The sequence below is a fragment of the Lathamus discolor genome, chromosome 2 (assembly GCF_037157495.1).
Source record: "Lathamus discolor isolate bLatDis1 chromosome 2, bLatDis1.hap1, whole genome shotgun sequence".
Classification (NCBI taxonomy): Eukaryota; Metazoa; Chordata; class Aves; order Psittaciformes; family Psittacidae; genus Lathamus; species Lathamus discolor.
In genome coordinates this window covers 61,203,062-61,215,976 of record NC_088885.1, presented here as the reverse complement: position 1 = coordinate 61,215,976, position 12,915 = coordinate 61,203,062, and the positions used below count along the sequence as shown (strand labels likewise).

General features: G+C 36.2%; 1 protein-coding gene across 1 annotated transcript; it reads right to left on the bottom strand.

Annotated features, from left to right (window-relative positions):
• Positions 1–1,039: 1,039 nt before the first annotated feature.
• Positions 1,040–12,649, bottom strand: TRIP13 (thyroid hormone receptor interactor 13). Its single transcript, XM_065667153.1, has 13 exons — positions 12,468–12,649; positions 11,006–11,171; positions 10,576–10,705; positions 9,718–9,773; positions 7,171–7,261; positions 6,559–6,631; positions 5,526–5,589; positions 5,208–5,294; positions 4,287–4,393; positions 3,322–3,475; positions 3,024–3,136; positions 1,835–1,904; positions 1,040–1,293 (listed from the first exon to the last, which is right to left on the bottom strand). Exons 1-13 carry the CDS (start codon positions 12,557–12,559, stop codon positions 1,198–1,200), a joined length of 1,299 nt encoding a protein of 432 aa, XP_065523225.1. The 5' UTR covers positions 12,560–12,649; the 3' UTR covers positions 1,040–1,197.
• Positions 12,650–12,915: the final 266 nt, after the last annotated feature.

Here is a 12,915-nt window from a genome sequence, read left to right as displayed (position 1 = left end):
TTAACAAAGAGCTCTCTTTACACAGACACCATAATAAAAATGCACTAGCACTTGACAAATTCTGTGCAATTTTTTAATGCACAGTTTCTAGTGTTCATCAATAAAAGCAGGTCATGACAAAATCACCTCATGAATGTATAACATTGATTTAAAAGATACGAATAAGGAAGTAAGAAAATGGACTATCGTGAAATTATTTCCAATACCACTAGCTAGCATGTATTAACATTAACAGTAATGTATCATTATCTTCAATTCACTATTTTATCTTCATTTTAGAAAAAATAACCTTCTAATCTGGAAACTCTCCTAACATTTCATTCTTTTATCTGACTGCAGGTAAAATACTTGCAAATACAAAAGAAAAAGAAGAGTTGACAGTTTTGTAACCAATATTATATAGGGTATGTATTTTACCATGCAGAAGTTGACTCTGCTCCTTTTAGGAACTGGATGCATACATTTTCCTGGCTTTTGCACTACAAAATATTTTTCTCCATAGATTATTTGTTACTTCTATGTCATGTTTATAAAATAAAACCAGATTTCATGCATTTTAAAGAACCTTTCTTACACATTGTACTCTTCAACAAGAAAACACGGTCTGTTCTGGTTCACGTCAGTGCATTTCACAAAGAAGTGGTATTACAAAATACAATTAAGTGATCTCTTGATTCGAAACTTCTGAATCTAATGAAATTTTAAAAGTAATAGTTGATAATAAATTTCAAGATAGAGAGTTGTCACTATAAAGGGTCTGGGCCATCACCGAGAACTTCAAATGCTTCCCAGTTTCATGCTTGTGATTTCAGAAGCAATAACAGAGTTACGGCAGAAGTATCAGATCTAAAACCTGAACATTTATTGCTGTTAAAAATATAAAAAACCCCAGAAGTATAAAAACTGATGCATGGACAGAAAGTTAGTGATTAAGAAACAAGAAACAGAAGTCTGCCCAATTCTAATAACTGCAAAAGATGAAAACTGACTTTTAGCAAGAATTTTGGTTTACATCCCCTGAAATAAAGCTTTTCAAAAATATGCTGTAAAATTTCTTAATTGTTTATTAATGAAAGTTTTGAAAAACAAGAGCAGACATTCCAGGGGTTTTAGGGTGTTTACAAACAGATGCATCGCAGTCACATAGATTGTATTTTTCAGTGTTAACAATACAGACAACTATAAAACAGGAGAGTATCACACACAGTCTGCAAGTTTGCTTCTTTCTTCAAATTGTTTGTCTACTGCAAGTGAAAGAGCCTGAAGAAACGTTGTCATTGTAACACTGGGGGACTGAAAATAAGAGAACATCTTGTTAGACACACTACTGCAATAGGCATACATAATATTTTACACACAAATCAGTTTTTAAAAGAGAAATATTTGACTTCCATGTAGCAAAATTTTCAAAATGCTACAAAACATAAAACCCTAGGTTTATTTTAAACCAGCTAACACAGCAAAGTCAAAGTCAAGCTATGCAAAGTCAATTGCTATTACTGTGGATTTGCTTCAAAAAAGGTTTTAACAAATTAATGTAATTCATAAAGTGGCAGAGGGTTTTGTTCCAGCAAGACATTATCAGAGAAACAATATCAATGTTCTGTTACAACATTTAATTAAAAGAGAATGCTGTTGGACAGGCCAATCCCACACGTCTTCCTCATTTTAAATTATGGGAAGCGCAAAATTCTTCCAGTCCACAAAGCTGCAGCAACAGTGCAGTTTAGCTTAAAAGGGGATTGTAGGCCAAATCTTTGACTTCGTACAGTGTCCAAATGTCTTCCCACTTGTCCAAAACCAAACTAAAATATAATTAATATAATAAACTTACTTGAATATAAAGTGCATGTGCTAGGAAAGGAAGTTTTCTCAGGACCCGGCCACTAAGACCTTCACTTCTTCTATAGTAAAACAGAAACAAGTACTGCTAAATATCCACTCTTAAAAGAAGTGTGTTCTGTGTTTCTCACATAAGTTGCTCTAAAATACTCAAATCAAAATTCAGCAGGTCACTTTCAGACTATGGGAGGCTATACAGTACAGAAAAGCAAGCAAGGGTACAGAAATAACATAGTCACATTTGCCTGCTGATGCTTATATCATGCCCTTCACATCACTGTGCCATATCTCATTAATTTGGGGAAATGTCTACACTGAAATGGTATATAGACATACCCTGGAAGGACTTGAAAATTTTGTTTTGAAGGCTGCAGCTCCCAGCTACCGATTATCTCCTTCTTCCCACCAGTTACACACTGCTCACTTTACCTCACCTACTTAACATATGTTTCTGTCTCCTCCAAATACCTCTCTATGTAGAACCCAAACTCCTATGCCTGAGAAAACCATTGCTTTTATTCTGCTCCTTACTGGTTAAGATTGCATAGAGCAGAAGGAAAACAAACTTTCCCAACTTTATGAATGTTATTTTATTTTGTACCACAGAAACCAGCACCTTGGAAAAATATATTGCTTGATATTGCAAGTATAATTATCATTGTTTCAGGAATTGTTATGCTGAAGTGAAAGACTATTTTGCTCTACTAGCATATTCAGCAAATCACAACACCGTCCATTTGCACTTCACTCGTTTCACCTTTGCTTCTGCTCACTTACATCTCGATGCTAAAAGCTGACTTGGTAGATTGCAGCAAAGCACTCTAAGACACTTTCTTAGCAAGAAATGAGGCCAATGCTATTTATGCTAAACTGCATTACAATTCACCGTATCCGCTGAAAACCAAGGCATCTTACTAATCCAGCCAGCAATTTGTCAAGAGGACTTCAAAGGGCACAGCGGAAACCAGAGGAATACTAAGCCAAGCTAGATCCGAGACTAAGAAATGTTGGAAAATCCTGATTACTTCTACTTTTTGTCCCCTGACAGGTTTTGCGGTAACTTTACCAGAAAAAAAATGGAGATGTGTGGAGATGTTTCAGAACTCTAGCCACATTCAACTACTTTAATACATCATTCCACAACTCATATATCACAAAAAAGTAGAATTTCAGAATCTTACCTTGAGATTTCTTTTAGTACAAGGCTTAACCTTGACACGTTATTTTCTACAAAGCCTATCATCTCTAGCTCTCTGAGTGTCAGGAGCTGCTGTCGAGGATATATTATTTGACACTAGAAAGAAGAATTATACACTGTTGTATGAAAAAACTTAAATACATTCAAAATTAACTTGTACAGTAAGAGCGGAAATAAAGAGAAGGAACTAATTTTGTGCATTTTTGTTATTTAGGAAATATGATTAAAATGTCAGATGTATTAAAATAGGACATTTTAGAGTCTTGCTTTCAAAATATTACCTTCATCAGTTCTTCCAAGCAAGAAAGATATATTCTAAATATTGCTGCAGTGGATGGAGGTCCAATGTATTGCTTTATGTCAGCCCTGTCTACAAAGGCCATGTCAATTTTCTCCGTAATATTTGAAGTAGTCAGGATAACTACATTGGGATACCTTCAAGATAAAAGCAGACTTTTAGGTCACATGTACAATAGTTATCTCCTTCGCAGCCATTACTTAATTACACTGCTTCTGAAGCTCTTGGCCAGTGATCATCAATCTGTTCTTTCAACTATTTCTCAAGTGCACACAGTTTCTCAAGTGTACATAGTTTTCTTTAACCCTATCTTAGAAGGGTTATACATTCACTATCTAGAGCCTACTGGCATAGTTTCTGACCCATCTCCTTGCTCAAAGAAATACCGAAAGAATATTCTTAACCATAGCTATTTTTAGGTGAACCCTGTGAACTTTTACGTGTGATGAAGCCACTTACCTTTCATTAAGCGACAAGACAGGGTCAAATATGTGGCACCTTTCTTTCTATGAACAGAGCCAAGCAAAACGGGGAGAAAAGTGGAAGGAATAAAACTGAATATGGTAGGCTGCACTAAATCCAGCATACAAAGCAGACCAAGCATCATTAATGATTGCTTCTAAGCCATGTGTTGTGCAAGTCTGCTTTAAATTGACATCCAGAAGCTCTAAATAATGAATGAATTCTTCACTGATCTTATTCTTCTCTCCAAGCAGATATCATGGCTATTTGGCCTGTATCTCTCCCTAGCTTTAAAGGAAGCATACCATCTGATATGATTGCTCACTCAGTTACATGCAAAATATTCTGTTCGATTATTCCTATTTCTTTTCACAGTTAGCATGATTAACAAAGAATAGTTCATTAACCAATTTGGTTTAGTACTCTAAATAGGAATTAAGGTTTAGCAGGAATCAATTATTTTTCCTGTTGGAATAATGAGTTTACCTTTTAATCTGATCTATTTGTGTCAGCACAGCATTCACCACACGAATAGCATCTGAAGGCTCTGTGCCTGCCTTGAAAGCACTACGGGCTGCCGTGAGACTTTCCACCTACAAAAAAACAAACCAACAAACAGAACCAAAAAAAAAAATTGCCCATATTACCCCCCCCCCCCACCTTCCTCTCCCCACCGCCCCCCCCAAAAAAGCATGAAGGATTGCACATTTGGACTGCTGGCAGCAAGCAAATAATCCAATGTACCTTCAGATCCCTATGTCTGGTATCTAAAACTTCACCTCCCAAATTTTTGTTAAGTAGGAATTTACAAGGAAAGAGAAAGGAATGTCAAGGAAGTAAAGTATAGTGAGTGAAATTCCTGACTGGAGAATGGAAGCTGTTAATATTAATTAAATTTCGCAAGCAAAGGGGGAACAAGACACACAGAATAAGGAATACATTGAATTTAGAATTAGCTTCCCCGTAGGAACCCCAATACAACAAAGCTAATAAGGTACACATTTACTAAGGTGCTTACATATGCAAGCCAGAAGAGAATGACAATGAACCAAACCATGATAATGCTTTTTAGAGCTTTACAATATACGTAAGAGCACAGTTAATACAAACCTAGGCTACTCTGAAGTTTAAAACAATACCCATAAACATACAGCAGCAAAAGAATTTCCACCAAGAAAGTTTTAGATTCATTTTCAGCTAGAATTTGCCTGCTAAATCATACTCACAAATCGCTGAAATCTGCATCGGTCAAATTTAAAATTCACTAGGTTGCACAAAGTTACGTAACTTACAAAAAATCATAAGTATGCTTTTATTAATCTTTGAAAGCGAGCACTCTTAAGAGTTCCCTCCCATCTATTTGCTTTCTGCTAAATTTTAGGTACATCAATGCTATTAGAATCATACCTCATCAATCAGTACAAATACAAGGGCATCTTTGTCATCAATTAACTCTTGAATCTTCTGGAACATCTTCGTTACAAGCTTGCCACTCTAGAAAGAAACCATATGCATATGTTTAACTATTTCCTTATCACACAACTTTTCATGCCTTACCATACTTAAAAATTGAATTACCTGTTTTTTTTTAAAGTAACTTTCCAATATATAAGTGTTCTTAAATACATGAGTAATCTTTGGTATGTATACTTATTTTATTAAACAAGCTCAACAGAAACAGCGTAATTTCTAAAATTCCACTTAATTAGCTGCATCAATACATACCTCAGAAAACCATTTAGAGAAAAGGCTATGGCTGTTTATCTCAATTAACTGTCCATACCTATACCTAAAGTATGAAGGGAAAAAGAAGTATCAACTCTACTGTACATAAAAGTCAGTGATATCATTAACTTCCATATATCTCACTCTCCCCATTTCAACCCTGGAATTCTGTGAATTACTCCCTAGACTACTTACCTTTCAAAACATAATACCTGTTTCGAGTTTGTCATTTCCAGAAATGTGTCTCACTAGAATTTTTTATATTAAATTACTATCAGGATTCCTTCATTAGAACAGGTGCTATTTAAATATAGTTCAAGTAACATTTACCAAGATAATGGTCTCATTCTTCTGTTCATGTAAGGCTTTGTTCAGTATAGCAAGAACACACATAAAAGCAAGAAGCTCACTTAGCTCTGCATAGATAATCTTAGAACAAAATACCCCAGTCGGACATTATGTCAACCATGTTTATCATAAATTCAGCTTGGCCTAGAGTCAGATCCACTCCAGTATTTACATATTATATTACACCTAACATTTTATATAACTTTTAAAATATATGTATATAATTTTGTTAAGCTGCTACGAAGTTTAAGGTTAACTTATTACTCACCTGATATACAGACTGACCTCTGCAGACTGTGGCATTCAGACAACCCAAGTTCAAAACAAACTGGTCACAAAAATGACTACCTATTAAAACTAGGCTTTCTTGAACATGAAAGTACAAATAGCAGGGTTTGCCTTTTAATATTAATAGATGTACAAGGTGAGCACAGACAAATTACTTTATCACCACTGGAACTTTTTTCATATACCTGGGCATAAATAAGCATTTTAAAATACATTAAAATATATTAACCAGTCTCTATCAGAATCAATTTTATTTATAGTTCACCTGGCTAGCAAAGAACTATGAGCATTAGCATCTGGCACCACTTACTTAATAGTAAGAATTAAATATCTGGGCTACTGCAAAAGAACAATTAACAACAGTAAACTAAATGAATAAAATTCCAAAAATTATCACCTGTACGACAGCCGAATTGTCAGCTTCTGAGCCAACGCTTTACAAAGAGAGGTCTTCCCAGTTCCAGGAGGGCCTGGTTTGAAATCAAATCCATAAATTACACAGAATCTGCATTAGATTGTTAATTACATGTAACATCATTACAACTACCTTATTTCACTACAGCATTAACTGTAGAATAAAAACACGAAAACAATGATTGTGAACACCAGCGTAGTTTTAGAAGATTGCTTACTCAGCTGCAGTCCTAGAGCTCCAAATAAATAAATAAATATATGGCTCCTAATGCTCTCGGTAGCTGCATTACTTTTTGCACTTAATTAAAAAAAAAAAACAGCATCACTTAAAAATAAAAATTAAGAAAAAATAAAAATCAAAACCAACTACTGTAACTGCATTGTAAATTCTAGAATTTAAATTCCTGCAAAACAGTACTTGTGAACACTGATTTGATTCTGACATTAAATTTAATCTAGGTTTGTGTAAGACAGAACACTTCTCTGCTGCTTTTGCATCATCTAAATTCACTACACAGAAGTGCAATACAAGTTTTACCAGAAAGAAAGTATAAACAGATGGCAAATTAATCTACTTAAGACAGATAATTTTTACCGTGCAGCAAAACAACTCTGTTCCATGATATCAAGTTGCTGTCAACATTTTTGTCAGAAAATAGTAGTGTTGTCGTCACATAATCAAGTAACTAATTATAGAGGAGAAAAAGACACACACGAATTAGAGACATATTAAAAAATACAATTAGAAGCAATCTTCTAACTACATCTACTATATACTCAAAGACCAAAACAAAATAGGCTTATGTCATTTAGTCATAGGTAAATTTTCTCTCACAAAGACTGGAAATTAATTTCCTTCCTGCCCTCAGAAAAAAAAACATAGCATGTACTGGGCACAAACGGACTTCCAGAACTTTTACATGAATAAATGAAATCCTTTAAGAAAGTGAAATTATTTTCATTTTCCATTATCCCACTTCTAGTGTGTCTTTAAAACACAAACTGCCCAAGCACACCGAGTCAAAGGATCAAACTCCAGGTCCTGTTTAGATGTTGTATATTTGTTCAGTTTTTTGTAGTCAACCCACCAAAGCATTTCCTGTCACATTTAAGTTCCTTTCCACCAAAGCATTTGTATCAGTTACTGTGAGGACTTTGTAGACTGGTTATCCTTTCAAATAAGGGAAGTTGCATGCATTTCCCTGAATGCTTGCTTCTCAAAATACTACTAGTTCATTTTGGAAAAATCTAGAATTAGGAAGTAGAGCACTCTCTCAACAAAATGTATACAAATCTCAGGAGTGAATCTACATTGATTTTTGCCTGTAACACCTGATACCATATTATTTTATATTGTTGTTACCTGTAATATGCTTTTGATCTCCATGTCTAGTAGGACAACAGTATTCCTGCAATATCTCATGCCCAAGATGTAGCAATTACACAAAAGCAAAAAACCTGAACTCCCTCCAGCATGTTTTTCAATTATTATATCAACACGGACATTTTGAAAATTCACAGCAACCACTACAGTCTGTAGAATACAACCATACTCAGCTAGCTCAATTGTTTAAGAATGAATATCCATCACAACTGCTTTTACAAAAGTTAAGTAGTTCTAATTTTAGTCCTTAAAATCTGCTGCTTCTAACTTCTTTCTACCAACATACACTGACAGTCAACAGTTATTAACTTGCTGTTATTCAGTACATCAGTAAGTATAATTAAAGTCTTGTAATTTCACAATGATTTGGAAAGCAGCTCCATAAATCAGACAAATGTGGATGTATTAACTGTTTACCTTATAAATTAAATAAGTACAACCATTGTAATATTTTGCTTTACTATAGATGGTTATAAAGTCTTAAGTGAGAATACTGTATTTATGTTATTATAAACAAGCTAGTGAATTAGTTATTTGTGTTCAAAAACTTCAGGTAGAAGTAATTTTTTTTAACAAGCACAAAAAACACCTTAGTGAGTGCTGTCGAAGAGCATCTGAACTATGTGTGGTTTTTACATCACAATTATTAAATTTCAGATTCCAGTATTACAGTTCTATAAACTGGCAGTTATCATCGCAACCTTTGATGAATGCACAGAATCTTCAAACTAGAAAATGACCCCATGAAACCACTTTGTTTCTTCTAAATATTTTACCAGCATTTAAGTGGGAGCCAACTCACTCTACTTAAATCATTCAATGGGGATTTGTATGAAGAGTAACAGTGCTTGCTGGCTGACATTAGTGCTACCAATGAACTACCTAGCTGCTGTCAGAAACATATAATTAAACTCCTATTAGCTTTTGCCTGGCCTGTTACATGACCATTTGATATAATGGTCATAACCACTTTTGTTACATGACCATTAGCTATAGTTACAGTGGACCAATTAATGGGACAAAACCAGGTGTAAAGTAGTGTACCACACAATAAGTTGAACACTTTAAGTGATTTAGTTTCCCTGGTTAGTTTACTGCAAGGTAATCAGTGCCACACCAAAGACAACAGGTCTTTTGGGACTTTCAGAATGGAGAAAAAGAGAATCAATTTCAAAGAATGATGCATAATTTTTTTCTAAGCCTCTCTGAAGTCATTTCTTTCCACCAATTTTCTTCTTCCCTTCTAGAAAACTATGCAACTAATGAGCCTTAAAACAAGGTGCAGTATTTTAATAAGTGAATTTCTACCCTGTTCTACAAAACATCCATAGTTTTTTTCACACAGGCTGATATGCCTAACGCAAAAGTGAAAGAGCTGTTATATGTTGCTGTCAAAACACCTCTAGCTGTTGAATTTCTGACGTCTGTATAATAAGACAATGCATATGAAGAAATTGTTTATAATTTGTGGCATAAGCACCACTGAACCCAGTTTCACTGGGAAACAGATTTTTGCAAAGCTGACTTCACAGTAGTACATATTCATACGTTGTAGATATGATGTTTAATCTCAAAACATCAGCTCTGACTTTTGTTAAGTATTTTTCAAAGAAGTATGTAACTATCAAAAATTACATAAAGGTTTTTCGAGCTGGTGATTTCCAAATAACTTCTTCACGGGATGCAGCAAACTTCAGACAGACTACATTTTAACTCTTCTCCTCAAGGAATTTTAATCGTTATTCATTTTCAACTTACATGTGATTTTACTTCAGTTTCATAGATAAGACTTTCCCAAAGGCCATGGAATTCAGCTGCAAAAGCAATACATTATATACCTGTTTAGGGTAAATCAGTCTGGGAACTTGTAATCTATCACTGCAGCACAAAGCAGTTTTAAAATTATTCTTAACTAAAATGAAGGATTAAGAACAAATATATGAGAGCAGTTAAAATACTTGGGGAATAAAATGAGTTATTTTTTTCTCAAAATGCAAACACTACTTTCTAACAGACAAATTCAGGAGTTTCACAACTTCTGTTTCCTCACATAATTGAGTAAAAATTAATCTTCTTCATTTCTTAATATGATAGGAAAAATACTATTCTTTCTACCTGCAATAAGGGGCGGACATACATTTCCCCAAGATACAGAGATATGAAAAGTTGGGGTGGGAGGAGGGTTCTAAGCCCAATTTTTTTTAACATCAACATGTAGAGGACAAAAAAAAAAAAGAATTAATTGTGATTTGGGTATCAATCATTTCTAGCTGCTGGTTTCTAACTTTCAGGAAAGAATAAATAAAGAAAAAGACTAAACAATTATAAACCACAATAACATAGGAATAATGTCAAAGTATCGGGTTGAATACTTCCAGAATGGATAGTTAGGAATGTTTTTACAACATGCAAAAGAGCCAGAAATGTCTCAGAACAGCTCCCTTTGAGCTTAAGCTCCAATTTGTACTTCCTCTCCCAGTCGCAGAATACAACCTCCCCAAGCACAAGACAGTAATAGACAGGCCACGCCCTATTGGAGAACAAAGCCTTCTAGCTTTTCCAAGACTTTTTTTCATTGTAAGTGCTCTAGACCTTCCAGAAATACCATCTAGGTACCTGCTGGTAGCACCCAGTGATTAGCGGCAATGATATCCTCATTCTCTTCTTCCAGATTTTCAGAGCTTGGTCCTTCTTCATTCAGATGAAAAATATGGAGAGAAAGACTGCCTTTGCTCAAGTCAATAGGCTAGAATAGACATAGAAAGAATTTTAATACATCGTATCTATTATTCAAACCTAATGATAACATGAAAAAGTTACAGCTCTGGTCCATACAGCTTTGAAGCCTACTGCTTCTGTTTCAGACCTTAGTTAGGGGTGTAGGTCCAAAACCAGCCACCTTTTCCCGCTTATACCAGTTTGCCTATTAAAGATACTACAGCATCCTAGAAACCTTGTCTTGCTTATGCCCTTTAGCTCTCAGTAGTCTACCTACAACCAGTTCACAGGCATATGAACAGAGCTGTATGTTCTTGATTGTGAATACCTGTTTGTCTTTCAGTTTCAGATCCGTATCCACAATTGACACAGACTGCACATTGTTGTTAAGGAAACCATCATCAAATTCTGTCCACTTGTAATCACCAAACACAATGTTATGTCTATTCAACAGCTTCAACACACTCATCCTGATATCTTCTTTCTTGGCCACACTAACAAGAAAGAAAGAGCATTATTTACGGCATTGACATTTATAAGGAAGTATGAAGTAACATAAAAGTGATTTATTTCATACATGGAAAAAAGCTTCCATCTCACAAAAATAAAAAACAAAATCCATACAACCTCTCCCCCAGCCCGCAAAACAAACCACCCAGACTACTTCAACTAGGAAAAGCAGAAAAACCCATAGCCAAACCACTCAACTGAACTTGGTACACTTTACTTGGAAGTTTTATTATGCTTTCAAGTCTAAGGACAGCTGGTATTTCAGGCTGGGGACATGCTATATGGAGAATTCCAGCAGAAGAGGCAAAAACTACAGAAAAAAAGAACACCATTTTAAGATTTCAGAAAGGCTTTAACTTAATTTTGCAATTTTGGTGATACATTCCCCATGTGGATTCACAGATCCTTGTCTTTTAATTTTGACAAAACGAGAGCAGTGGATATTTTACACTTTGACTTTAGCAACATATTCGATACACTCTCCCAAAGCATCCAGATAGCCAAATTGGTAAGCTAAGAACTAGATAATGAGACAACATGGCTGAACCGTCCAGCTCAAAAGGCTGTGATTAGAAGTACAAAGACTAAGCAGACCTGCCAGCACATCAGTTGGGAAAGGTGGGGCAGTGCTGGCAATAATGGGACCCACACTGTTTTTACATCTTCATTTACACCATGGACAACAGGAATCAAAGCAACTGCAGCAAGTTCATGGATACCATCAAAGCAGGGAAAACCCTCAGTATACTAGAGAGCAGGGCTACCTATCAGAAGGACCTCTGCAGGTTGAAGATATGGTTTGACAACAATCTATTGAACAAAAGTAAACATGAAACCTCCTCCCTCCATCTATACACAGTAAAAAGTACAGACCAGAGTCCAACTAGATAAAAAGCAGCTTTGCAGAAAAAGGACCAAGGGGTACTTGGGGAACAAGATGGCAATGAGTCATCTGCTCCTACAGTAACAGCCAAGCTTATTTTAGGCTGAGGACAAAGGATTCTTTCAGTCTACTAGCCACTTGTGAGACCACATCTGAAATATTGTGCGTGGTTTTAGGCTCTGCTATATAAGAGCAAGTCCAGAATATGACTTGATTATGAGGCTAGGTCACATGACACACAAGAATCTGAGAAATGGATTCGTTCAATCTTAGGGAGAGACACCTATGTGGAAACTTATGGGAGAGTACAGAGAAGGCAGAGCAGAGTGCTGTGCACGGCACAGGGTCAAAATGCAACAGGACACAAGCTCCAACAAGTGAAGTTCCGACTGGAGACCTGTTTGATTTCTGAAGAACTTCCACATGTACTTGAATGTTGTCACACACATTTGGGAGCGCTTGCTTCAATTCCCCAGCGACTTCATCCATTTTTTTTCACTCCTGGGGGAAAACAATACCAAAGAGCAGGCTTTCAGTAACCGTTACGTGACAACGGCACCATCGCTCCTTCCCGGCACGGGAGACGCCGAGCGCCGCCTCCGTGCACGCCGCCCAGCGGGGGAACCGACATCTCCCTTCCTCCCTCTGGAAACCGCGACGCCAGGCAGCGAGAACTAGCGGCCCGCTCCTTCCCTCACGGACCTCCACGGTGCGGACAGGAAATCACCTCACGCCAGATACAGCCCCAAGAACAGCACGGTGCAACTGGAAAAATCAGGTCCGACCGGGAAGCGGAGGGACTGAGCAGCTCCTCTGTTTCCTCAGCACCCTGCCTGCTGAGAGGA

Bases quoted from the DNA above. Each gene is read 5' to 3' on its own strand.
- TRIP13 (XM_065667153.1), bottom strand. From the start codon at position 12,559: ATGGATGAAGTCGCTGGGGAATTGAAGCAAGCGCTCCCAAATGTGTGT. The intron at 10,706-11,005 runs GTATTCACAATC...TGTCTATTCTAG, and splicing joins TGAAACTGAAAGACAAACAG to CCTATTGACTTGAGCAAAGG. The intron at 3,137-3,321 runs GTAATATTTTGA...TCTTCTTTCTAG, and splicing joins GCTTGGAAGAACTGATGAAG to TGTCAAATAATATATCCTCG.